The following is a 27,517-nucleotide window of genomic DNA, read 5'->3' on the forward strand; positions in this document are numbered from 1 at the left end:
CCAAAAGTGACCTGTTCCTTTGTACCTGGTTCTCTGGGTTCCTTTGTGTGGCCAGGTCCCAGACTCCATGTTGGTGATCACCAAGCGGGTGGGGCTGTGCAGGGGGCTACTAAAAAAGATAAATAGGTCAATATTAAGAATGGGGCAATAGTGACTGCCAACTGGCATACTGGGAGTTTATTGAAAATCCCATTGAATGAGAACCAAATTAGACTGTAGATGCAGTCTTCTCCTGACTGGTCAAAACAGTCCTTCAATAGTTCTTCCTATTGTTACATGATTGGATCAGCCCAATATAGGCCGCCAGGTCTTTTTTCCAGATCTAACAAAGATGATCTGTTCCTGCCATCACCATTGAGATGGTCCCTAATGCTATATTACTGGTGCCTACATAATAGACCTGCACAGCAAGACCATGCAGTGGAGTCCATCATCATAATGGACAATACTCCTATAGCCACAGAATATAAATTAGGGGCCTATGTGTGGCCCTCCATTAACTGGAACTCGTTACACAATCTCTTAAATAAATATGAATGCGAAATGGGATATATACGCACAACCCACACACACGCATGCAGATATTTTTTATTTTATTTATTTATATATCAAAGAAAAATTGATGTGTCTCAAAGATGAGTAATTATTAAAGAAATACAATTCAACCCACCAGTCTCCAAAGTGAACTAATGAATGTGGCATTTCAAGGGATTAAATGTTATTAACCGGCTCTTTTATTCAAAGGGGAAATAACAGCCCACCTAATGTTAACCTTTCTGCGTTTCCATAGTATCCAAAACCTCTGACATTTTGCTTTCCTAATGTAATCCATATTACAGTAAGGCTGTCGACTCACATTGCTGTTTGGGAAAATCACTGGCTGGCCCTTAACTGGCTGCAGTTTCCCTCATTTCCACGGATGTTTTCTTTCCCTTTCATACCCATTTATATGTAATATATTCCACTCTGTTTCTGTACCACCTGTCTACTGAGAACTTAGTGTGATGAAAGGGCATTTTGTCCTCCTCTACATACTAGATACAGATATCTGTATAATAAGCTACTAGGGCCTCTTTTTTGTAAACTGTCAGGCTTTTACCTTTTCTCGTTGTAAAAATATGGTGCATTATTGAAGCTATTGGCTTGGTGAGGGTAATAGGAACTCTAGTGGAATAGCTGTAGGGCTAATATGTTTATTTCAAGCCTTTCTTTAACATTATAATTATGATACCAAAAGGGGAGGGCATTGTTTGGATGATCACACGTTATGCACCCCAATAGGTACTGATACAGACAACTACCAAAATAAAAGAAAAGCTTCAGTAAACAACGGAAATTAAAGGAGTTGTTAACCTTTAAGTTAACTTTTAGTATGTTATAGAATGGCCAGTTCTAAGCAACATTTGTCATATTTTTTTTTTATTTTTTATAGTTCTTAAATTATTGCCATTCTTCTTTCCAGCTTTCAAATGGGGAATCACTGACCCCATCTAAAAAAACAAATGCTTTGTAAGGCGACACATATTTATTGTTATTGCTACTTTTTATTACTCGTCTTTTTACTCTGGCCTCTCCTATTCATACCCCTGTCTCTTATTCAAATCAATGCATGGTTGCTAGAGTAATTTGGACCCTAGCAACTAGATTTCTAAAATTGCAAACTGGAGAGCTGCTGAATAAAAAGCTAAATTACTCAAAAACCACAAATAATAAGCAATGCAAACCAATTGCAAATTGCCTCAGAATATCACTCGCTATATCATTGTATTATGATAAAGGTCAATTCAGAAATGAGAATGATGTGGGAATCCCAACTTGCTTCCAGATGTATGGAAATGCCAGGAGCCCCAGTTTCCTTTCTTGTAGGTTACTATGACTAAATGAAGAGGCCTCAGTGACTATCATACATGGATGATAGGCTATATCTGAGTAGCTACAGTGACTAATGACCTCTTTGATTTTTCACAAGGAACAGGCAGATTTTGAAGGAAAAACATCATTACCCTTACCTCCCAACTGTCCCGTTTTTCACGGGACAGTCACAATTTTGACAGCTCAAGCCGCGGTCCCAGATTGGTACTGAAATGTCCCAACTTTCTCTTCGATCTCCTGCACTGAACAGCCAGAAAAAGATACAAAGTTTCTAACTTAATTGGCTTTTGGCAGAGAGCTCAGTATATGTGGCAGGTGCGCTTCGATATGTTTGTAACAATTTAAAGGGATCCTGTCATCGGAAAACATGTTTTTTTTCAAAATTCGCCAGTTAATAGGGCTGCTCCAGCAGAATTCTGCACTGAAATCCATTTCTCAAAAGAGCAAACAGATTTTTTTATATTCAATTTTGAAATCTAACATGGGGCTAGACATTTTGTCAATTTCCCAGCTGCCCCTGGTCATATGACTTGTGCCTGCTTTCTGGCAGGCTGATATTTTTCCTTCTCAATGTAACTGAAGGAGTCTCAGTGGGACATGGGTTTTTACTATTGAGTGCTGTTCTTAGATCTACCAGGCAGCTGTTATCTTGTGTTAGGGAGCTGTTATCTGGTTACCTTCCCATTGTTCTTTTGTTTGGCTGCTGGGGGGGGGAGTACAGCAGTAAAGAGTGATTGAAGTTTATCAGAGCACAAGTCACATGACTTGGGGCAGCTGGGAAATTGACTATGTCTAGCCCCATGTCAGATTTCAAAATTGAATATAAAAAAATCTGTTTGCTCTTTTGAGAAATGGATTTCAGTGCAGAATTCTGCTGGATCAGCACTATTAACTGATTCATTTTGAATTATTTTTTCCCATGACAGTATCCCTTTAAGATAAGCAAAGAAACAATTGTAACAATTTAAGATAAGCAGGTCTCTTGGGGAAACTGTGACTTGCAGCTTAAAGGGCAATTCACCTTTATTAGCAAAACTGTAGTAACACATAAAACCTGACGCCTAAAACCCTCAGAAATGTGTTTAAACTTTCCAGAACCTGCCAAATTTTGGCAGGTAACCCTCTATATTAGTGGTTTTCATACTCTTAGGGTAGAGCTCCACGAGCAAACTGCAACCAAAGCATTGATGATAGAAATGGCAGAACCTTTTGTATGAAGCATTTAGAGAAATGGCAGAGGTCTATTTTTAGTCAGCCAGAAAAGCTCTGGGGTAGAACTGCATTAGAAGCTTGCGCCAGCTTTATGCTACAGAAATGTGCATTACAAATTATTTTATCGTAGCTGACACAGTGCACTTTGGCTTGCGTTTATTTCTATTCTTTCCTAGTGTATTTTTGTGTCTTTTGTATATATGTAATATTAAATTGTTTACAGGTAAGTTTGGTTTGTAGACTTTTGTAATGATTGTAGAATGTGAATGTGCTATTAAGTATCCCACATCAGATATTTGACTAAAGAGCCTGCAATCGTTAATACCTTGTAAAGGGAAACATGATGCTACAAAATGTAGTAAAAATTAGCGAATAGCAGTTGCACATTGGGGGTTTAGGATGAGCTAGTGATTGGGTTCCCAATAAATAAAAGGACACATGGCTTAAATCTCCTTAAATGCAGGAATGACTCACATGAATTCGGGGCAGATTTACTTAGGTTCGAGTGAATTTTCGAAGTTAAAAAAGTTCGAATTTTGAAGTAATTTTATGGATACTTCGACCATCAAATAGGCTACTACGACTTCGAATTCGATTCGAAGTAAAATCGTTCGAATATTCAACCATTCGATAATCGAAGTACTGTCTCTTTGAAAAAACTTTGACTTTAATACTTGCCAAATTAAACCTGCCGAAGTGCTATGTTAGCCTATGGGGACCTTCTAGACCATTTTTCGAAGTCTACACATCGAAGTAAAATCGTTCGATCATACACTAAAATCGCTGAATTGTTCGATCGAACAATTTTACTTCGATCGTACGGTGGCCAAATTCGGTGAAAAATACTTCGACTTTGATGTTCGAAGTCGAAGTATTTCAATTCGAGGGTCAAATTCTGAAGTATTTATCACTACGAAATTCGACCCTTGATAAATCTGCCCGGAAGACAACAAAGAAGCAAGAAAGGAGGAAAATTACCCATCATTGGTCTTATTACATGTATTTAAACTGAGGTATACAAGGCAACTGAATGTTAAGCAAAACCTTCGCAATTTAGGTTTTCAGTGTCAATATGCTGTAACTATTAAGAGAACTTACATTTTGTTATGCTTTAAAGGAAATGTCAACCTAAAAAAATAGTTTTGCTTAATAAAAGAAAACATAATTCTAAGCAACTTTGCAATATACATTCATTACAAATATATATATATATATATGTATATATATATATATATATATATATATATATATATACAATGTAAGATAAACCAGATGACAGCTTAATAAAAGAAAACATAGTTCTAAGCAACTTTGCAATATACATTCATTACAAATATATATATATATATATATATATATATATATATATATATATATATATATATATATATATATATATATATATATATATATATATATATATATATATATATATATACAATGTAAGATAAACCAGATGACAGACCTGTTTTTGTTAAGGAAGTAAGGCTTTTGCAACATTGTTGGCGTTAAGGAAATACTACTTATAATAGCAATGGTTTTTTACAAATAACTTTAAAAGCAATGTAATTTATTAAATAATTGTAAACTGGAAAGTTGTTTAGAATTATGTTTTCTTTTATTAGGTACATTTTTATTTTGGGGTTGAAGTGCACTGTAATCTGTGACTCAATGATACCCAATGTTTATGATGGTCTTCATTCATCCAGGTCATGGTTTACTTAGTAGGGATGCGCCAAATCCAGAATTCGGTTCGTGATTCAGCCAGGATTCTGCTTCGGAATCGCCGAATCCTTCTGCCCGGCTGAACCGAATCTGAATCCTAATTTGCATATGCAGATAAGGGGTGGGGAGGGAAATTGCGTGACTTTTTTGTCACAAAACAAAGAAGTAAAAAATGTTTTCCCCTTCCCACCCCTAATTTGCATATGCAAATTAGGGTTCGGATTCGGTTCGGTATTCAGCCGAATCTTTTGCAAAGGATTTGGGGGGTTGGCCGAATCCAAAGTAGTGGATTTGGTGCATCCCTAATGTTTAGTAAATATAGAGCAACTGGACTTACTCAGCAAGTCCAGTTGCTCTAGATTTACTTCTACTAGATAATGATACCCAATGATCACAGGGTTATTAATGCCATGTATGTCATTTACCCAATCCAGTAACCCTATTAGGTTTCAGCAGGCTGCATAATGAATGTAAATCTTTGTTTGGTTGTTATAGGTTACCGCTTTCGGGCAAATTTGCCTTTTGTTAATAAATGATCCGCAACTGGGCCGAATCAGAACAGGCTGAAATGGCAGCTTGCAAGTGGTGGGGAAGGGCAGTTGTAATTAATAATCAATCATTTTATTATCATAAGCAGGTTTTATTATGGTTTTCTTTTTGAAATCTCAACGGTTTATTAGTGTTGCACCTCAACCTAACTGCTTCTTCCTGCTGCATCAACTCAACCAATGCCGTTGCTCAGTTGCCCATTGCAGATCATTAGAGGAATATGTTGTTTGAAGCTGTAAGAAAGGTTCCATTGCGGAACTCATAAATAAATGATTAAATAAGATTTATTATTTATACATATATTTACTGCAGACAGTATGGAGAATAGTAAGGTTTGCTAATAATCCAATAAGTCCAATTGAAAGAATGATGCAAGCCATTCCTAAATCCATGGCTTGATTTGCCCCATGCCCTCTGCTTGCTACAAAATCTGGCAGTGGAGCACCCCACCACCTTCACATTTGCTCTGTAAACTGTTTTATTCATGTGCCAGTTGAGCCCCAAACAGCCCTGGGTGTTAATCCGCCACTGGGCATGAGAAGCAACACATGTAAGGGTGTGAGATGTTGTCCAAAACACAGTTTTAGCTATATTGTATGATATCACAAATGTGCAGAGGATGATTGCTTAGTGTCTTGAAACCCTCTGATATTCATATATAGATTAATTATATAACTAAGTTTTGATTGCTTAGTGACTTGAAACATAACCTTGTTGTTTCAGGTCTCTGATATTCGTATATACAGGATTTAAATAACTTCTTTTCTCACATTTTTTATGAACAGTGCCTTTTCTCGGAGTACAATGACATAACGTGTAATTTAATAAAAGGTGCAAAGTTTATACCCTGGTCTGCTTTGGGTTGCTAGAGTACCCTTGTGGGACTGAGTAACTCAAATATAAATATCTCACCCTCAAAAAATAAATAAAAAAAATGGCAGAAGGTTAAATTGAGCGGCTTTTTGACTAACATTACAGGAATTGTGAAGCGGCAGATAGACAGCCATATCAAAGATCCAGGTCAACCGAACAACGGCCTGTGCTGGAGCGGACCAGCTCCCGCTCCCGATCTACTGAGCGTCCTGACTCAAACCTCATGAGGTCGATGCCTTCATTAATGACGGGAAGATCTGCCCCTCCTTCACCCGCCTTATCGAGGTGAAAAATGCCAATCGCTCAGCCTAATTCTTCTCTTGCCCCCACCCCACTGAATCACCATTTTATTTTCCCAGTAGCTAACCAGTACCTTTGTCATTCTCGGCTGATCACGTTTAACGGTAGATACTAACGTTCCGACTGCTAACACACTACTTATATTCTCCTGCGGATATAATGGTGTGCGCGCCATTCTATGTCGTTTACTAACAATATTTAACTGCATTCGTTTTGTGATTCTTTTCTCATTGTTCAGGAATTCCTGGTTCTAACATCCAGTGCCCTTCATAACAATCATGTCTTCTCTTGCAGAATGAGATATTGTTTCCATCAGACATTGCTTATGGAATAACTTTCATGTCATCATATGAACAGTGTGTTAAATATAATTATTTCTTTTACGTGGTTGAAGTTAATAAGTCGAGAAATCCATATCTTGTACAAAGAAAGCATTTTGTTGCTCCTAAGGGAACAAAGCTTGAGGTGGATTTGTTCCTATCTACACAAAATGTTTTTTTTTTTCCCCACCTGTGACGGGAGATATATTTTTCAGTACTTATTAACCTATTATAAATCACTAATCACAGTGTACAAATGATAGTCAAGTAGTAGAGGGATTGATACGCTGAGTTAAGGGAGCCTGAGTCCAACCACAGTTACTTGGCTGGTATTAGAGGAAAAGGTTCTCCTGGCCAAAGATCTCCAGCTCCAGTTGAACTGTCAACACCCCCCATTAGTTTAGTACTAGCCAATATGTCCTTATCTGCTGGTTTCTGCTCAAATCAGGAACTTGGAATGTTCTCGGCCAAATGTTAATAGTCACTTTGCATCCATTGTGCTTAATGGCCTCTATCAATTCAGCGGTGAATAGATCTTATCTTGATTCCATTATTCAAGGTATATTAAAAACATTGGGTCATGCATATTGTCAGCTGAAATTTGGATTTATTTACATTGACCTCTGGGAAATTCAAAGTCGTAGAAAGTTTTTCAATTGTAGAAAATCTGGGTTCTTCTCCGCTCAGCACTGAGCAAGTAGCAATTATTATTTGATGATTAATACTAGGCTAGGAGGACCAGCCTCTACTATATAAACCTATTAATCCAAGTTTTTATTTGTGGTAGCCCACAAGTGGACACACTGCCTGATCCACTTTCAAAATCACAGACTTTCCTCCTCTACTTTTTAGTATGGTCCATTTACTAATGATGGTTAGGCAACTGTGATTATAGTTCAGGATAGCTGAGATGTCCCCAGCATCTAAGGAAATCTCAAATCAGTATGCTTTTTGACTGCTGTGTCCTTTTGAAAAAAATAGCAAAAATAAGTAAATAAACTTTTTTTTTAGTATTTTTTCATGGCTGAAACAGCTGGATAGCTAAGGATCTTGATACACAAGTCCATCCAAATCTATCCCAGGTGTTGGCCTGGCTAGACAGTGGTCTTCATTTATAGTCTAACTGCAGTTGGGTAGCATCTTCTAACTTTTAGCATGTGATTTATAATGGTTATAAAGACTGTCACCAGTGTTATGCCATTGAATTAACCTTTATTTCATCATGTGCCATGGAACCTTCAATATTGCATCTGTATGTGCTAACCTGTTCTGATAATGTGTCTGGAAGCTGTTGTCATACAAAATGATGAATTATGCTTTTTTTTTTTATAAATCATGATAAAACTGAGCATTATTTTGTATACTGTACTAGTGGTTCCCCAGAAGTATTTCAGGAACTAGATAATGCAGTAAATGCATATATATATATATATAACAAAAATAAGAACTTTCTGTAAAATGAAGATTAGTCGCCCTGTGAACTAGTTTCATTTTGATTGTTGTTTCATTAGTCATTGAATTAGTGTAAAAAGAACTTTTCTCAGTTTTTAATTTTTCTCTTTTACATTAACATATGTCTTTTAGGGCACACCCCCCTCGTACCGGCTCGGTTCAGACAAGTCCTTCAGGCACCCCATTAGCAGGGAGGAGGGGACGCCAACTCCCACAGCTTCCCCCAAAGGGCACGTTAGAAAGAAGTAAGTATGATCATTCTGAGTTCACAATTTATCTGTTTTGCTGTGTTTTCTTGTTTCACAAGAAAAGAGGAAAAAAACGAAAATCTGCTCCCTCCAAGGCCAAATCCAGAATTAGATATTGTTTGTAATATTGCTTGTTTGTTGGGATAGTGCAAAGGATGTGAGTTGATATGTTGAACGCTGATCATGAGTAATAGGGAAGAGCTAAGCGACTCCCCTTCTTATTTCTGTATTTTTTTACCCATTAGCTTCACTAAACAGGTGTCCTCGTCATCTAAAGCTAACACAATTAGGAGATATCTCTATCTATAGCTATCTATCTATCTATCTATCTATCTATCTATCTATCTATCTATCTATCTATCGCTATCTATCTATAGCTATCTATCTATCTATCTATCTGTCTGTCTATCTATCTATCTATCTATCTATCTATCGCTATCTATCTATCTATCTATCGCTATCTATCTATCTATCTATCTATCTATCTATCTATAGCTATCTATCTATCTATCGCTATCTATCTATAGCTATCTATCTATCTATCTGTCTGTCTATCTATCTATCTATCTATCTATCTATCGCTATCTATCTATCTATCTATCTATCTATCTATCTATCTATCTATCTATCTATATATCTATCTATCTATCTATAGCTATCTATCTATCTATCTATCGCTATCTATAGCTATCTATCTATCTATCTATAGCTATCTATCTATCTATCTATCTATAGCTATCTATCTATCTATCTATCTATCTATCTATCTATCGCTATCTATAGCTATCTATCTATCTATCTATAGCTATCTATCTATCTATCTATCTATCTATCTATAGCTATCTATCTATCTATCTATCTATCTATCTATCTATATCTATCTATCTATCTATCTATCTATCTATCTATCTATCTATCTATCTTTCTATCTATCTATCTATCTATCTATCTATCTATCTATCTATCTATCTATCTATCTATCTATCTATCTATCTATCTATCTATCTATCTATCTATCTATCTATCTATCGCTATCTATCATCTATCTATCTATCTATCTATCTATCTATCTATCTATCTATCTATCTATCTATCTATCTATCTATCTATAGCTAGCTATCTATCTATCTATAGCTAGCTATCCATCCATCCATCCATCCATCCATCCATCCATCCATCATCTATCTATCTATCTATCTATCTATCTATCTATCATCTATCTATCTATCTATCTATCTATCTATCTATCTATCTATCTATCTATCCATGTATATCCACCAGTGTAGGTTTCATCAGAAGCCAATTAAGCTGCTTTTCCCATGTTCATGTTTAGTGATGGTTGAATTTATTCCCAGGCGCGAATTAACTGCTAAATCCCGCAATTCACCGCCGGCGAACAAATTTGCGAAACCGCCGCAAACATTTCGACATTTCGCTGGAAATTCGCAAATTTTTCGGCGAAACACCACAAATTTGCCCATCACTATTCATGTTTATTACAATATCCCATATAGATAAGAAGTTAAGTTAAAGTTTTTAAATCTTTGTACTGTTTTTTTATGTGTACCTTTTTTCTTTAGAAACCTATCCTCTCTAACAGGTACTCCCAGCTCCCATTCCGCTTGCTCCTAAGAACTGCAATATATAGTTATTTAGACATTGACTTTTCAGCTGCTGGAAGATCATGAGATAGAAAGACTATGCTCTGTGATTTACAATGTTGATTTAGAGAGTTCACCCAAAACCAGTCTAGTGCCAGTCCTCCACCATTAGGATTGATGGTTATTGTTTTTCTTCCGTGTTTCTTTCTTGCAGTGAAATGTATCTAATAATATACGCTGTGACCACTCATTTTAATGCAAGTTCAAGTTCAAACTTATCCAGTACAACCCACTTTAAGATTTGGAATGTTCTAATCAAGTTAATCAGTGTTGTAACAAGCTGCTGCCATGTTAGCATTTAAGGGCCATTGGCTTGGTGGATGGGACCATCTACAGTTGCTTTTCAATATAGACAAGAGGCAATTAAAGTGAATAATATGTAAGTGCAGAAGCAAGGGACTATAGCCACATGGATTTGTTGATCACAGCAGAAAGAAGAGCAAAATACAGTTGTTGATATATATACACATGGAAATTGTACAGCTTTTCAGTTGGCTGGCTAAATTGTGCAGGAATCTAAGCTTTATGTATGTACTCTGGTCTATGTTTCAAATACAAAAAAGGAAGGTTGTGGGTGCACTCCTAAGGCTAAATTATAATATGTTTAAGTACAATGGAAGTGCTACTGACTTAGCCGAATAATCAATGCACATTCCCTGGTCCCCTGTATAAGTAATTCAGTAAATATGCAAGTGCATGTATTTAAAAAGACCCCACACGGTGGTCCCTAACTTGTTTACCTCTGGTCATAGTATAAAAGGTCTTGTACCTCTCTGCTTAATAGCATTCCTTGGAGTAAAATTTTCCTGAACCTTGATTTCAATCTGTGGGCTAAATCCTCCCCCGCCACCTGCTTTTGTGGCTTTTAAGAGAGAGAGAGAGAGAGAGAGAGAGAGAGACTGCCCAAACCAATGCCCATTTTTAAAAAAAAATGTGATAATGGAAATACAATAATGAAGGCAAAGTAAAATGATATGTATAGGTGCACACTTGTGTATGTATGTGTGTGAGTATAGATATGAGTATAGGTGTGAGAATAGATGTGAGCAAGAAATAAAAGGGAAAGCTAAATGAAGGGTGTGATAGGAGTAATATGTGTAAGTTTGTGTGTTTTACTTTGCCTTCATTATTGTCTTTCCATTATCACATTTCTTTTTAAAAATGGGCGCTGATTTGAGTAGTCTCTCTCTTTAAAAGCCGCAAAAACAGGTGGCGGGGGAGGATCTAGCTCACAGATGGAAACCAAGGTTCAGGAGACCTTTTATACTATGACCAGAATTAGGGACCACCGTGTGGGGTTTACCTTGACATGGTATTGTGGCTTATCAATTTTATGATCATAACTTTGTAACTAAAAACCCCTGTTTTTTTTTAAAATACATGCACTTGCATATTTATTGAATTACTTAGACAGGGGACCAGGGAATGTGCATTGATTAATTGGCCAGGTCAGTAGCATTTCCATCATACTTAAACACATATTGTAAATTAGCCTAAGGAGTGCATCCACAACCCCCTTTTTTGTACTCTGGTCTATGTGTAGGGTGAAATCATAAAACCATAAATGTTTTGCCAATTTTTTAAGTAAGACTAAGGGCAAAGTTGGTCATCTTTTGGTGGAAGCTGTCCAGCTACTAAAGGATCCTAGGGAAATTATTTTTACTTGTACTTGAAAATATTCTGTTCACTTAATTTATATTTTAAGTTGTATTAGAGGGGAGCTCAACACAGTTTTTTGCATTATTGAGACTACACTTTGTGCGTTTTTTTTTTTACCCCATTCTTGGGTTTCAGGGCTAAGTTTTTTCTTTATCAAATTATCTTCTGGACAATTGGGATAACGTACCAAATAAAAAGTCACAAAATAATTACTCTGGCTCCCTTAAGTAGACATTTCTTAGCCTGTATGAGGAAACATCTTTCAGTATGAAATCATGAATAAGATGTAATTAGTATGCTTTGAGGAAAAAGAGCCCAATAGAATGCTACATTTCTTTAATACAGTTAATATTCTTTGTTCTTTATGGGATTGTTAGGGTCAAACCTTTGAGTACAAAGGAATTGTCAGCTGCTTAAACATCCTTAATTTAGGGGTTATTAGCTTATAGCACAACCTTTCTTAAGCTCACTGTCCATTATCATTATTAGCAGTTTTTGGAGACCTATAAGCTAAAGTGGAAGGAACTTAGGGCCAAACAGAATTTCTGGAGAAGTTGTTAGACTTGTGGTCTTGGTCTTCCTCGATATCCCTTAATAATGAAGCATGCAATGTGTGTCTTTTTGACAGTTGTTAATATACAATACCGTAGTTCATAAAATAATTGAGCTGAAAAAAAGAAACATACATCATCAATATATCTTAGTGAAGTCTCAAAAAATCTAGAGAAAATAGTAGCTTGTGTTGTGTAAGTATGGTAATGTACGAGAATATAGGCATGTGAGATACACTCGCATACATTGCTTTAGCCTTTGTTTTCGAATCCTAATCCTCCTTCGTGTCTAGCAGATCGCATATGTTTTTCTTATTCATTTGTATACTTTGCCCTTTTATAAAAAAAATGTCTTTTATTTTTAACCCTTGTGTTTTGGTTGCCTTTTTCTGTTTCCCCCAGAAAATGGAGACAAGGAAATAGAGCTTTATGAAGGTCTGTACACAAAGAAAGGGTTTATTTTCACTTACTTGCCTTGTTTGGGAAGGCAGTAAGCAAAAAGGGAACCCAACTGCAATTGATGTCTTTTTGATTCGATTTGCTGGAAGTCTGAAAACCAGAATAAAAATGCGGAAAACACTTATAAAGCTATTAAAGTTCTTTGATTTGATATGCACTCGTCACATAATCAATAGCTTTGATTTTTGCATTTATTTTCCCATATATAAGCCCCTTCTACATTTTTTTTTTTTTTGAGTGGAAGCTGCTGCCTCTGTAAAAGAACGTATGTTAAACTATACGTTGAAATTGCTTCTCACCATGTCAATCGCCGCTTGCCAGTCTCGCTTCTAAGCATCGCAAACCAACTATGATTTTGCTGCTGAAAACCGTACAATCTGAAAGACGTCAATTGCAGTCACTCTCTTTGTTATGAAGGGTGTGTGTGTATTTCCTATTAGAATTTCTGTGCTGTGTCCTTTTCATTTTAATAGCGTCTGTCTGGGCTATGGTTTGTTTTTAACCCTCTTTATTGTGATTCCCTTAAACTGGAGAAGTCCAAACTGCCACCCCCAGCAATTGTTTAACTGCCTTAATTTACACTCCCAGAATCTTACACAAAACACTAGGCATGGTTGGAGTTGAACAACATTGGTTGACAGAAGGTCATCCTATTTTAAACCCCTATTACATTATATCCCTCTAAGAGAGTTTACTTTATCAAACGTTTAAATTTTAACGTTTCAATTACAAGATACTTATTTTACTAATGAAACTCTGCACTGTACATTTTGGGGTGTATTTATTAACATTGCAGTGATGTCGCCCATAGCCACCAATTTAGATTTGAACAATCACTTGCAATTTGGAAAACCAAAGCAAAGATCTGATTGGTTGCTATGGACAACATCACCGGTGCCTTCATAGTTAATAAATGTGCCCCTTTGTCTGTTCATTAACACAAATTAAACAAGGTTTGTCACACTTAGAATTTGTAGAAGTAATGCTTGCCTGATCCTCCTGTTTGTTTCATGGTCCTTAATTTCACTTCTGTTATTGAACAATGAGCAAACTGCTTTCTGATTGGTACATTTCGGTATATGTCCATTGTTTTAGGGATAAGAATGTTTAAAAATCCATAGTTAAAGGACAACTAAACCCTACAAATAAATAAGGCTAAAAATGTCATATTTTACATACTGAACTTGTTTTGCCAGCCTAAAGTTTCAGCTTGTCAATAGCAGCAATGATCGAGGACTTCAAACTTGTCACAGGGGGTCACCATCTTGGAAAGTGTCTGTGACACTCACATGCTCAGTGGGCTCTGAGCAGCTGTTGAGAAGCTAAGCTTAGGGGGTCGTTGCAAATTATCCAGCAGAAAATTCGTTTGGCCTGTAATATAAGCTTATGCTACAGGGCTGATTATTAAATTCTGATGCTAATTGCACTGTTTTCTGTGCTGCCATGTAGTAATTATCTGTATTAATTACTAGCCTTATATTGTGACATTTCTATGTGTACTGTATATTGTGAGTGGGTCCCTAAGCTCAGTAAGTGACAGCAGCACAGAGCATGTGCAGTGAATCAGCAGAAAAGGAGATGGGGAGCTACTGGGGCATCTTTGGAGACACAGATCTTTACTGCTAAAGGGCTGTGGTTGCCTTGGGCTGGTACAGAAGCAAAAAACATAATGTACAACATTTCTAGCCTACGTCTTTAGTTAAGCTTTAGTTCTCCTTTAAAGGGAATGTAAATCCAAAATGACAATTTTTGCTTAATAAAAGAAAAATGAATGCTAAGCAACTTTGCAATATAAATGTGTTACAATTTGTTTTTTGCAGCTGTTAGTAAATGTAATTGCTGTTGAAAGCGGCATTTCCGTATCCATTTCTCTACTCCTGGCTCTGAACGTTACAAGAATGTTGTAAAATCAGCTGTTTTCTTGCAAAGACAAATCTGTTAATCAGATGGCTTGTGTTTATTGTTTCTGAAGTCAGATGTATCAGGGCAGAGAACAGAAAGGGACGGATAGACGCTGCTTTCAATAGCAATTGCATTTATAAATTAAGGATTAAAGATTTGTTATGGATGGATGTTGAAATAAAATGAAAATTTATTTTATTGGGCAAATTTTATTTTTTGGAGGGGGGGCGTCCCTTTAATACAATAACACAGGGGGGCTCATTTATAAACACTGGGCAAATTTGCTCTTGGGTAGTAACCCATGGCAACCAATCAGATGAGTGCTTTCAGTGTTCTACCTGCAGCTGAGTGAAAAAATCTAATTACTGATTGGTTACTGTCCAGGGGCAAATTTGCCCAGTGTTTATAAATGACCGTAAGGGAGTTTCTGTATTTGTTTTTTTTTGCCCGCTTGAAAGTGCTAGACGAAATGCACAAAAATGCAAAAAAAATCCAGTAAACATGCCGACATACCCACGGCAATGGCAGTGCGCCACAATAGAAGGGTATTTTTGGACATGGGAAAATGCTGATGCCCAAATCATTGGCTTTTGAATTTAGGGGGTATTTAAACACTTTTGTGGGTTTTTATTTTATAATTAGTTAAATTAAGCCATTCCTAAAAGGAAGGGTTCCCCAGCAGATCACAGACTAGATAGCTCAATAGGTAATAATACAAACGGCACACAACTCAAACTAAAATGTCAACATTTCGAAGAGTATGCAGGTCTCGCTGCTTAAGAGCTAATAAAAAAAATTAGAAAGCCTTTCAGAGCTGAAGCTGGCACCAAGGATCTGAATTCAACATTCCCTCAAAAGAAAAGCAAAATCTGTAGCGTTATACATGGCCAGGACGCAGTCCTATAAAAATGGATTGGCTACACCAGAGGGTTGAGGGATTTGAGTGTAACATGATGTTAAGCTTTATGGCTATAAGGGGATATCAAAGAGTTAGGACCCAGAATAAACGTTGCTTTGAGGCCCTATGAAGATATTAGTTTATTAACATTATACACAGAAAAAAGACTGATCCAAAAATAAACTGAGGACAACTTAAATCATCGACTACCATCTTTTTATCACTTCATTGGGAACTTTTCTCAAGGGACGGTGGTGTCTATTTACAAGCACTGGCAGATTTCTCCCAGTGCAGTAACCCATACTAAGCAGTCTTAGTAACCCATACAAACCATACTAACAAGAGGTGATTGCTTGCTCTGGGTTTCTGCATGGGACAATTTCACCCATTGATAGTAAAACGGTAATTTTCAAATACAGGTATGAGATCCATTATCCGGAAACACATTATCCAGAAAGCTACCAAGTTACAGAAAGGTCATCTCCCATAGACTCCATTTTATCCAAAAATCCAATTTTTAAAAAATGGTTTCCTTTTTCTTCACAATAATAAAACAGTAGCTTGTACTTGATCCCAACTAAGATATAATTAATCCTTATTGGAAGCAAAACCAGCCTAATGGGTTTATTTAATGTTTACATGATTTTCTAGTAGACTTAAGGTATGAAGATCCTAATTACAGAAAGATCCATTATCTGGAAAACCCCAGATCTCGAGCATTCTGGATAACAGGTCCCATGCCTGTATATATAGTAATAAAGAAATTGCCCATAAATCTGTAAATCTGCTGGTTTGGCAAGGCTGAAAAAAAGATCAGGAGTCCAGGTGACTAATAGGTGGCCCAATTGGGACTATTTCAATTTGGGAGGGTTTACAGGTCAAGGTTACAGAATGAATCCAACATCTGATCTAGTTCTTTCTTGACAGGTTCTGCCAGCCTTCTTACTGGATATCTCACCATACACAGATAAGATATCAGTTGGGAAGGACACCATTTTTTACTCATACAGGCTGTTAAAGGAGATAAAAACCCTACTTCCCTACCCTATATAGACATCCCTCACACCTCCCCCCCCCCAGCCAAGCTGCCCCCCTGGGCAAATGCTCCTAACTCTTTACTTACCCCTCTGTGCAGATTCTGTCCAGCGGGGTTCACGGGCGCCATCTTCAGCGGCTTCGGTAATCTTCGGAATGAGACCGGCACTTCGGCAATTTTCATGAGTTTCGGCGAATGCGCAGTTGTCACTATACAGAAAACTGGTCTCATTCCGAAGAATACCGAAGAGAAAAAGATGGCTGCCATGAACTCCGCTTGATAAAATCTGCACAGAGGGGTAAGTAAAGAGTTAGGGGTATTTGCCCAGGGGGCAGCTAGACTGGGGGTCTATTTAGGGTAGGGGGTAGGTTTTTTTTTTATTAAGGCTTTGTTTCTCCTTTAAGCTACTAACTCAGTCAAGAGTCAATTGTAGGCACTAATTGTAGTTACTAATCATTTTTAACAATGGATCACTTTTTGTCTCTCATCCATCAAGCTGCCAGGTAACTCTTGTGTAGCACATGGAAACTAGTCTTAAGAGCTTAAGAGAAGAACATCCATTCTGCATATTAGATATCCAACAATAAATATTCTTCTTATTTGTAAAAGTCAAAGTAGCTTAAATCAATGTACAGATCAATATGGAATCTGTCAGTATCCTTGGATTTTGTAGTCAATCTAATAAGGACAGTTAATGATATGGAACTCTCTATTGCTCCACAAATGTAAATCTGAAGTGTGAAATGGCAATTCACTGTCTTCTGCCATGCACTTGTCTTCTGCCATGCACTTGTCTTCTGTCTTTGTATTTTGCTTGTGTATGCATCTGTGTGTGAGTGTGTGCGTGTAACCACATGTGCGTGTTTCTCTCATTCTCCTCATCTCACAAATGAAGAAGAGGAATACCAGCCTGTTGAAGAGCAAAGGTCAGAGCTGGAGGCAGGTTGGTGTCATTATAGAGAAATGTAGACGCCCATTGAGCTGGAGCTGCAATATTAGGACTGAATAGAAGATCCTTCCTAGCCTCTTCATTTCACAAATGATAAATGTATCTCTTTCCTCCCTATTTTTTATATGTTTGTTTTTATTCAACAGAAATAGGGCAAATTATCAGAATAAAGGAGTTTGCTTCATTTGCTTGTTCTTCAGTTTTTGTGCCAACACCATTGAGCACATTTTGTCATCATCTATGTTCTCTTCATCTCTTCTGCCTTTCTGTACCCTCCTTCCATTCTTGACTCCCTTATTGCATTTCTCTCCGAACTGGAAAACCTTTACTTTATTTTTCTCTCCTTTTTCTGCCTCCCCTTTATTTCTCACTCCCCTCCTTTAAATCCTTCACTCTTTTCACTGAACCTCACATGCACCTTTCTCTCATCCTGTCCATTTACCACGTATAATTCATTCCTAAATGCAGCCCAAATCCATTTTCCATTTTTACCTGTTTCTCCAGCTTCTCATTGATTATGTCCTAAAATTTCTTTCTAGATTACACCACCATGTTATCTCATACCTTCCTTCTCTTTTACTTCTAGCCAACCATTTTCTCCTTTTCTTCTTTACTTTAAGACCTCTCTGCCTTTCCCATGCTTTCCATTTTTAATCTGTTGTTCTGATCCCAATGAAATTGTATTACTGCCCATAAGAGTTTATGCTTTCCCTCTTTTTAAGGCAGCTATATTTAATATAATCACCCAATATTAAATACTGTATACCAAAATGAACCCATCCTTAGGAGCCATTTATGATTACCGAGCATGAAAGCTCAGGCGATTATCAATGGGTCCCATAATGTGCATAGTCAGATTGGGGTTGTATTGAAAGTGTCACACAAATGGCTGCCAAAAAAGCCTAACAGTACGGATTTGCAACCTTCAGTGCTCAATCCAATGGGAACTTCAGTTCTCAGCATCCATCTTTAGCTCTGTTTAGCACTAAAGATTGCTTATTTTACTATTTGAGGTCATTTTGGTTTGTATTAATACCCGATTGTGAAGACCAGTGTTAGACTGGCCAACTGGGATATCAGGAAAACTCCCAGTGGGCCCAGATGTCAGTGGGCCTTTTGCTTTTCACAATTAAGTCTATTTCATGGTCATTCTCTATTTCTTCATGGGAACAAAGAGGCTTAATAATAGAAGAACACAGTATAGTATGTAGAGAAAAGACTAGAAGAATAAAGAGGTTGAGTGAGGAGAGGAGGAATAATAGTTTGGAAAGTGGGCCCTCAGCCTACAGTTTTCTGGTGGGCCCCTGGCATCCCAGTCCAACACTGTACTAAACTCATCTAATCATGTTGTTTAATTTGTAACTTTGTGTCTCTGTGTTAAAGTCCCATTCTGTCCCTCTGTTTTGTGACTGCCCTGCAGACTTTTCCAGGGTTGCCATCTTAACTGGCTTTCGGGTAGTTAGTTTCATTAGTTAGTCAGAATCCTAATCACTGCCTTATTGGTGTTTGCTTCATTGGTGAGTGAGAATCCTAGTGACTGTGTTAAAATTACTCGTCACTCAGAACCTTGAACTATCCTTACCATTACTGACTGTTTCATACCTTTGTTGGTTAATGAAAACCCTTATGACTGTCCCTACTTTGCCTCCATGGTCAATCACAACCCTAATGAGTGTCCTTACTGACTCTAGCGTGCTTTTATTGTTCAGTCAGAACCCTAATGATTATTAACTGTTATCTGTTTTTAATGTCATAAAGATTGTGAGGAGAAACATCAAACTCCACCTGTAAATGGGAGAAAAGGCAAGTTACTGATGTAGCTAGTGGACTGAGGTTGTGCTAAAAACCTAAGCTCATTCTTCCTACATTAAAGAGTGTGTATCCCTAAAGACAGTGTTAAGTGTTTGTTTCTCTTATGCCATTACCATGGTGGGCATGTTTTACTTTCCAGCAACATTGACAAACAGATGATGCCATGCAACTATACTGGCAGAAATTTATACTGTAACACTGTGCCCCCACTCAAGACCAGAACACAGTGTTATGTCACTTGTAACATCATGCCCACTCAATTGATCATCCCTAGTCTTCTTGCTGCCATGTCTTCTTCCTGTATTAGTCACAATGTGCTTTGATATCATGTCCTCCTGCCAAAATGTTATGGCAGGTAACCTTACTGGATAATTTAGATTATCCTGTGATATCATGGAATTTAGTGGGACTTTTTTTTAACCCAAGCCCTCTTAAAGGTCCTAACTCCTCAAGATTAGAAAAATAGGAAATCATTGGTGTATCAGCCACAGTTGGCTTGCAAGGAGACAAACTAACCTTCAGACTGTCCTCCACCACCACCTCCTCTCTAGAACCTTTCCAAAGGGGGTTGCCTGATAATATCCTCTTTGCATCCTTTATCACTCAGAACAAACTGTGATGTCAGGTCCCCCTTCTTTTACCGATTAGTATGCCATGTCACCCCAGCCAAAGTACAGTATGAAAGTTATAGCTGTGGCATTGGGAAGACACAAGCACTTGGTTAATGATGGAAGAATTAACACTTTAACAACCTAGTGATTATCCATTTAAATAAGTTTCCTGTGTCATATAGACTAAAAAGGGATACATTCTCTTTAATGTTTCAATTGCATGTGTTTTTGTTTTTTCTTGTTGTGGTTTCGTTAGACATGAAAAATGTTTCTCTGTTGTGCTTTGTTTTTGTGAATCATTTTCTAACCCTCTATGTTACCTTATTGTTGTTTTATTCTGTTATCACTACAAGTTTCAGCACTGCCTCTCCCACATATACCTGATATATGTAATATAGTACCACATCTCTATTTCTATTAAGCCTGATTCCTACAAGGGAAGTAGAATGTGCAGGTTCCACAATTCATTAAGCACATCCATATCTAATCTCACATTTGACTGCTAAGATTATGGATCCTAGGGGAGTTCAAAGGGATGGACAATGAGAAATGTAACCAAATAACCAATGGAACTTAGCTCTGCCCATTTTAGACACCACCCTGGTACTCAGACTCTTGACTCCCTTTGTGAACCCAGAGTCACTATCTTTTTTCGCCTGCACTGGAAACCACTTGCCCAAGACAAATTTAAAAGTGGAGGGGGCATAAATCAATCGGTCATGGTCTTACTTGCTCTCTGGCTTTTGTATGTACAGTGATCCTTGACATGCTCTCCTCCAAGCAATGTAGTGTTCCAGTTAAAATCATGTAAATTACAGGACTAAGCTGGATTAAATGTGATGTAAAATAAATGTGTCATGCGTACTAACAATAATGAGTCACGTTTCATATTATAATGTAAGTGCATCAGCTGCATCTTACTAACTATGCCTGTAATTCACAATTGCCTACCTAAATGGGTAACTTTGATTATAGCCCTTGTCTTCCTGTATTTCTTAAAAACTGCCATAAGATGGAGCAAGATAGCTGTTTATATCGGTTACAGATCAGTCACTGTGTAGATAGCATCTGACTAGGAAGCATTACATTGGAAGCCTTTGGGAATGTTCTTTCGCCCCATGTAATCAGACTCTGTCTGCTTTTATGTCCTGTCATTAATTCAGCAAAAACACCTAATAAAACCAACAAACCTAGGGGCCATCAATTCTGCTTTATCAAAGTATGGATGTGCACAAGGCATTAGAAAAGGATATTGTCCATGTAGACTGGACATTTTTGCTAAAGGTCTTCATCACCTTCAGATTGAAGTTTTTCTACAACTTGCTTCTGAGCCACGGATAACAATTAATTTCCCATCATTATATCAAGTTTTTTTTTTTGGAGCTAAAATAGCTGACATTAATGAAAGATAACCTTGTTAATGTTTTATTCTTCTGCTGTAATGGGCAGACTTAGGCAATGCTCTGGAAGGAGAACCTACCACTTTGCTATGATAACAGACAATAAAGTATGGGGCACCCCGGTTCTAGCTTTGCCTTATTCCAAAAACCTATAGAAATTATGGATGGACGGGGTAGCAAGCTTTGTAAAGTTGTTAACTTTATTGAAGGCATGAAAAAGTATCTGCAAAAAATGTATGTGTGTTATTTTTTACCAAGTCAAAAGACTTTGTGCAAGAATTCAAATAATAAGTTCTTGGTAGGATGAAATGGGAAGCAATTTCCTTGTAGTCTAAAACCAATCTCAAGACGTTTGGAACTCATCCCCTAAATTACTAATGTTACTATTGCATTAAATATTAGTCCTAAATGAATTAGAAGAGGTAATTAGTTCTTCCAGAGCAGTTCTGTGCACAACTAGATTAAAATGATGACGTGCAAAATAAATTGTGAAGCCCAGGCTGGAGATATAAAATCCCCTTGGTGGACACATCTGACACCAGGATCTTCATCTACAAAGTGCAAGCGATTTTGTTAATAGTTTTACTGAATGTAAATTCACACAGATTCATGCCTCGTTATTAATTACAGGAAAGAAGGACATGTTTGTATATTCAAGTTGCGGTAGAAACTCAGGATTCCTGTACCAGGTTTGAGCTAGTTTTTGTAAAAATATACGAGAGGGTTCTGAAAGCACAGGGAGATTTACATCCAGGCCCCATTCCCAAAGTAATAGAGATAATACCAAATTTTTAGATGTTAAGTGGTGGGTCTTCTTGGAATTGACCTAGCCTAGGGCCTGAACCACTGAGTGATCCAGCGGGACTCTGGAAGGCCAGTGTGACTCTGAGGGTAGGTCATTCTGGTGACCATAGATCAATACAAACAGTCTCCCGATACAATCGTTAAGAAGGTCATTTTGCAGAATGCTGTTGACTTTTTTGGCTTTTCCATGGTTTGCTTTTTGATTGCAGAGACATTTTTCTGTTGGATGCAACAAATATTAGGCCAAATTCTTGGTACAATACATTGTCTATGTCCTCTGTGCACCAGATATGTGTCAGTTCTGGACTTCTTATACATTGGGTGTATGGAAGGAAACTGTCTTTAACCAGTAATAAAGCTTAAATTAGGGGATTTTCCATTTCTATTTGTGTTATGTTTGGGAATGTGTGTAGTACACTAGGTCATATGGACGGGAGGGCACATGCACTAGCATCAATAAACAAAGAAGGGCAAGTAGACAGACAAAACATGTCATCACACCCCTTGTCCTCTAAGACAGGTTTGCCTTCACTGATATTGAGCTGATTTATCTAGTGTCATGTTGCAGCCCTGTGTCACGTTTAAATATAATAAGCAAGTTTATTAGGGTCTTCAGTTGTTTTGTTTTTTTAAATTTTCATATTGGTAATGGATGGGTTAAGTATATTCCTTACTAACGCATTGCTTAATAGCATGAAACAGAGCCAGTTGAAAACCCGTCAGGTATAACTCAGCAGTCAGCAAGCATTAAGCAATATTTTGCCCCTCTCTTCGCGTTGCTTGCGGAAACCCATTGCAATAGTTTGGTTGGGTTAACGGGCCAGTAATGCGCACACAGGTGTTTATTTGATACTTATTAATGACTTTGGTCCAAGCGTCCTACAACATCTAAGCAAAGTAGAACTAGAGTATTCATGCAAACAAAAAGGAGTGAAATAAGACCACAAAATAGCTTAATGTTTGGCAAAATGCAACAGAAAATAGACAATTCCACAGCCTGAGGGCTTGCTCTCAATATCTTTATGTGGTAGAACTAGAGCCCCATACTCAGTCACAGTTTCTTTTTACTTTTGCAGAAAAAGTACAATACCCAGTAACATAACAGTTTCTTTGCGGCAGTGTTGACTGAATTATATACCACTTAATTCTTTATTATATTTTGTGCTATTATCACTTGGTGCAATTTGTTTGGAATATTTTTAATAAGTTATTATAAAAATGATATCAAATTTAGGCTAGATGTAGAGGCATCCCTAGATATGCCATTAGTATAATGAGATTGGAGACACATTTGTGGGTTTGTAGGGAAGGGCACAGATATACTGTATCAATGTGTAAGACATGCTTCCATTTATATATATATTTGTGGGAAAATTCTTATGTGTACAGAAGAGGTAGGAAGTACTAGGACTGTTATTTGGGTAGATGTCCTTGGTGCATGTTATCCCTTTAAGGAACGATTAAATATATAGTTTATAACCTCTATACTGTAGCTTTTGTTTGCACTAGGCATTTGTTTTGTGAAAACAGGTTATTGCTACCATTCTGGGAAAAATAAATAGTTCATGTCATTCTTTTGCAGAGCCAGTCAACCCATTTTCAAAAACCATTGCAGTTGCTCTATTTGTTTTGTTTAGGTTAGCAGAGATTTGGCGGTCATACAGAAATGCACTGCCCGCCTACTCTTGATACAAACAGTCAGTTTGACAGTGTCTGTCAAGTGATACCATTGTACGAGAACTTAATTACAAAACATAGATACAGAGACAACCCCCCTGGAGACACCAAGAGAACATGAGCCTTTCCTCTTATATAAGATCAATATGGGAGGACTGGATACCTGGAAATTCTCTATAGAATATAGTGTTGTCAACTCAAGGCGGATGTAGCCGCCACATCATTTTTTTTTCTTCTTTGTTTTATTTTGTTTATTGAAAAACAAGACTTTAATTAAATCAGACTGGGAAAAAAGCAGAGGTTTATAATCCTAGTGCCTATTGTCCGGCCTATACTGAGATTCAATAGGCCCTGGTATTTCAAGTACAAAGAGGCCCAAACAAACCCCACAGAACCAATCAACAGTGACTGTCTAGGGCATCTTACAGCAGCCCCTCTGGTATTTGTCAGAATCCACAGGTTGCCAGTCTGGCCTATCAACTGCAGAGTTGTCTAGCTGGTTCTTGACCTTCAAGTAAGATGACTTTCTTGAAATACTTAGATGTTTCTTCCTTTGTTTTTTTTTTTGTGTACGACACAAGAAACCCTCAAAACCTCCATAGAAAGTTGATCCTCAGACATTGCTGGTATGCCTTCTGAATTGACTTGATACTTGAGTGTTGTAGTTGTATCCTCAAGCCAGTAGAGGTTAGGACACCGCAAGTCCTAAAACAAAATAAATTAATATTTAGACTTATCCCAATCCCACCCTCTTATCCTTCCAAAAACGTTCCTATCCAAGTTGTTTTGAGGCTTTGTTTAATGCGAACTCAATGTACTGTTTCTGACAAGTTTTAATTTCTTTTGATTTATGCTAGAAGTTACTTGGGAAGACCAGCAAAGAAAGGTGAATGGTTCAATAACTGATGACAAACATTTGCCACGAAAGAAACAGCATTCTGAGCCAGGTTTGTCAGGGTTTGGAAAACCACCTAAAAGCATGAGACTTAAAAACACAATAAGAGGAGAAGCTCATGCTTTTGTTAAGAGTGTGTCCTTGGTGTCCTTCCTTTCACTCTGGTATGAAATGTATAGGAGTAGTCTGTGCGAGTGATACCCTAAAAGTCAGTGTTGTAGATCATCCCTGTCTGGAAAGAAATTGCTTTTCTTTTTGCATTATTGGTCAAAAAACACCAAATGCTGAGTGGTGTAATAAAAAATAAATTGAATTAATTAACAAATAACCAGTTCTGATCACGGTAGGACTTTGCTGTTCTTGCGTTTATAAATACAGTTTCATACTGACTACATTTTATGTGATTTTCCCAGTGCATGAATCTGGAGCCCAGATATAGAGGCTAATTAACTTGAATCTCCAAAAAATTCCAAACTTGAATCTCCAAAATGTACCAACAAATTAGGCCTTCCAGTTATCCTGGCTCACAAATAAATACATTTTGATGTCAAATAATCAAATATGAACCTACAGAAGATCATAAAGACTGATTAGGATGACAGTAGATTAAAAAGTAGGTATGGCACAAATGCAGTGGTTTATTTTTAACGCATCAGTAGGATTTGGTATCGTAACTGCATTATGTCTGAATACTTAAAGGGAAACTTTTGTGTCATTTATATGTATGCTTCTTATAAAGAGTAAGAAAAAAATGACTTTGTATGGAATCAGCAGTGACCATACCTGTATTCATTTTAATTTGGTTTTGTGGTGAGTGTTTCTTTAAAAGAAACTTAAAAGCAACTTCAAATTGAACTGACCCAGTGTCATAAGCCACTGCAGAGAATGACTTTACATGTATACAGTACTGTATATCAGAAAGCCTACAATGCAATTAAGGCATCTTCCGTTTTAATACATTTAAGAACTTTTCTCCCCTACTAACCTAATTTCTCAGTGTTTTGATGGAACCCTCTTAGAGGGTTATTTACTAAAATCCGAATTTTTAGTATATATAAGAAAAAGGCTGACCAAACTAGAATCCACAATTTGACCTTATTTATTATAAAAAAGGACGATTTAATTGATTCGGGGGGGGGGGAACTCAATAAAATCAAGCGAAAACCCTAATCCTACTATTTTTTTGGAGACTTTTCCTGACAATTTTTTCAGGCTTTTCCGGAAAAGCCCGGATTTTCATTTTTTTTGCCTGAAAAACATGAAATAGCTGGATTATCGGGCTAATTCCAGTGCAGACCACAGAAACTTCCAAATAGGATAGGGACCTCTCCCATTTAAGGTGGTCGATAAAAGCTGCCGACAGACCAAGTCGGCAGCTTATTGGCCCATGTATGGGGCCCCCCGACGGGCTTCCCCGATCGAGATCTGCCCGAAAGTCGGCCAGATCTCGATCGGATGGGACAAAAAATCCCATTGGATCGCAGCCGCATCTATTCGTTGATGCGGTCCCATGATCCGACCCCCGTTTCCCATGCGTTAGGATCCGATCGTTGGGCCCTAGGGCCCACGATCGGATCAGCCCGATATTGCCCACCTAAAGGTGGGCATATCGGAGAGAGATCTGCTCGTTTGGCGACATCGCCAAACGAGCGGATCTCTCCGTGTATGGCCATCTTTACTCATATGCAACCTCAGCAGTAGTGATGGGCAAATCGGTGCCGTTTGGCTTCCCGAAAAATTTGCGAAGCTGCAAAAATTTTGTGAAACACATTGAAGTCAATGGGCGTCAAAATAATTTTGACACTCAACAATTTTTATATGTGTGACTATTTTGTCCAAATGCATTAAAGGCAATGGGCATTTGAATCATTTTGACGTGGGACAGTTTTATGCACACAACTATTCTTATGCACAACAATTTTATTTTTTTTGTCGCGATGGATTTTCCGCCGGCATATATTTGCCGCAATTTTGTAAATGTATTCACTGCCAGCGAAACGCAGAAATTCCCTGCAAATTCGTGCTTGGCAAATTAATTCACCCATCACTACTCGGCAGGTCTTTGATGGCGGATTTTCGGATTCTGACTTTAATAAATCCCAAAAAAGTAAAAAAAACAGAAACAGAAAATTTTTGCACCAAAAAGCCCGATCAGACTTTAGTAAATAATCCCCTTACTGTATGGATGATCTGCTATCCATTCGGCATTCAGGGCAACCACTTCCAGAATCTCCACTGTGCTTTGATCATTGTGTATAATTATTAGGGTGCAGGAAGTGAGTAACTTGTGTAATTTAATTTGATTGGTCTCTAGAATAAATTACGGGGCCCATTTACTTAGTTCGAGTGAAGGAATAGAGGAAAAATAGTTTGAATGTTTTTTTTGGCTACTTCGACCATCGAATGGGCTACTTCGACCTTCGAACTAAAAATCGTTCGACTATTCGATAGTCAAAGTACTGTCTGTTTAAAAAATTCTTCGACCCCCTTGTATGCCACCTAAAACCTACCGAGGCCAATGTTAGCCTATGGGGAAGGTCCCCATAGGCTTCCTAACAATTTTCTGATCGTCATTATTGGTGGGGAGGATTATTTTGTTGATTGTATTGACTGAGTATGGCAGTTTTTCGTATGATGGGCACTATTGAATAC

The 27,517-nt window shown here is 37.5% G+C and overlaps 1 protein-coding gene across 20 annotated transcripts in view; it reads left to right on the plus strand.

The window, feature by feature from the left end:
* LOC108719375 (regulating synaptic membrane exocytosis protein 2) overlaps positions 1 to 27,517 on the plus strand; it is a 360,080-nt gene that overhangs the window by 261,292 nt on the left and 71,271 nt on the right. For 7 of the 20 annotated variants that reach the window (XM_041566588.1, XM_041566589.1, XM_041566594.1 and 4 more), the window contains 5 exons: positions 6,337 to 6,516; positions 8,436 to 8,548; positions 12,825 to 12,857; positions 17,613 to 17,660; positions 24,828 to 24,917. In XM_041566588.1, coding sequence (XP_041422522.1) covers positions 6,337 to 6,516; positions 8,436 to 8,548; positions 12,825 to 12,857; positions 17,613 to 17,660; positions 24,828 to 24,917 — 464 coding nt within the window. The remainder of the gene's footprint in view (positions 1 to 6,336; positions 6,517 to 8,435; positions 8,549 to 12,824; positions 12,858 to 17,612; positions 17,661 to 24,827; positions 24,918 to 27,517) is intronic. The other 13 variants (XM_041566593.1, XM_041566597.1, XM_041566604.1 and 10 more) reach the window with 5 other exon arrangements.

This window comes from Xenopus laevis, chromosome 6L (genome assembly GCF_017654675.1).
Source record: "Xenopus laevis strain J_2021 chromosome 6L, Xenopus_laevis_v10.1, whole genome shotgun sequence".
NCBI classification, from domain to species: Eukaryota; Metazoa; Chordata; class Amphibia; order Anura; family Pipidae; genus Xenopus; species Xenopus laevis.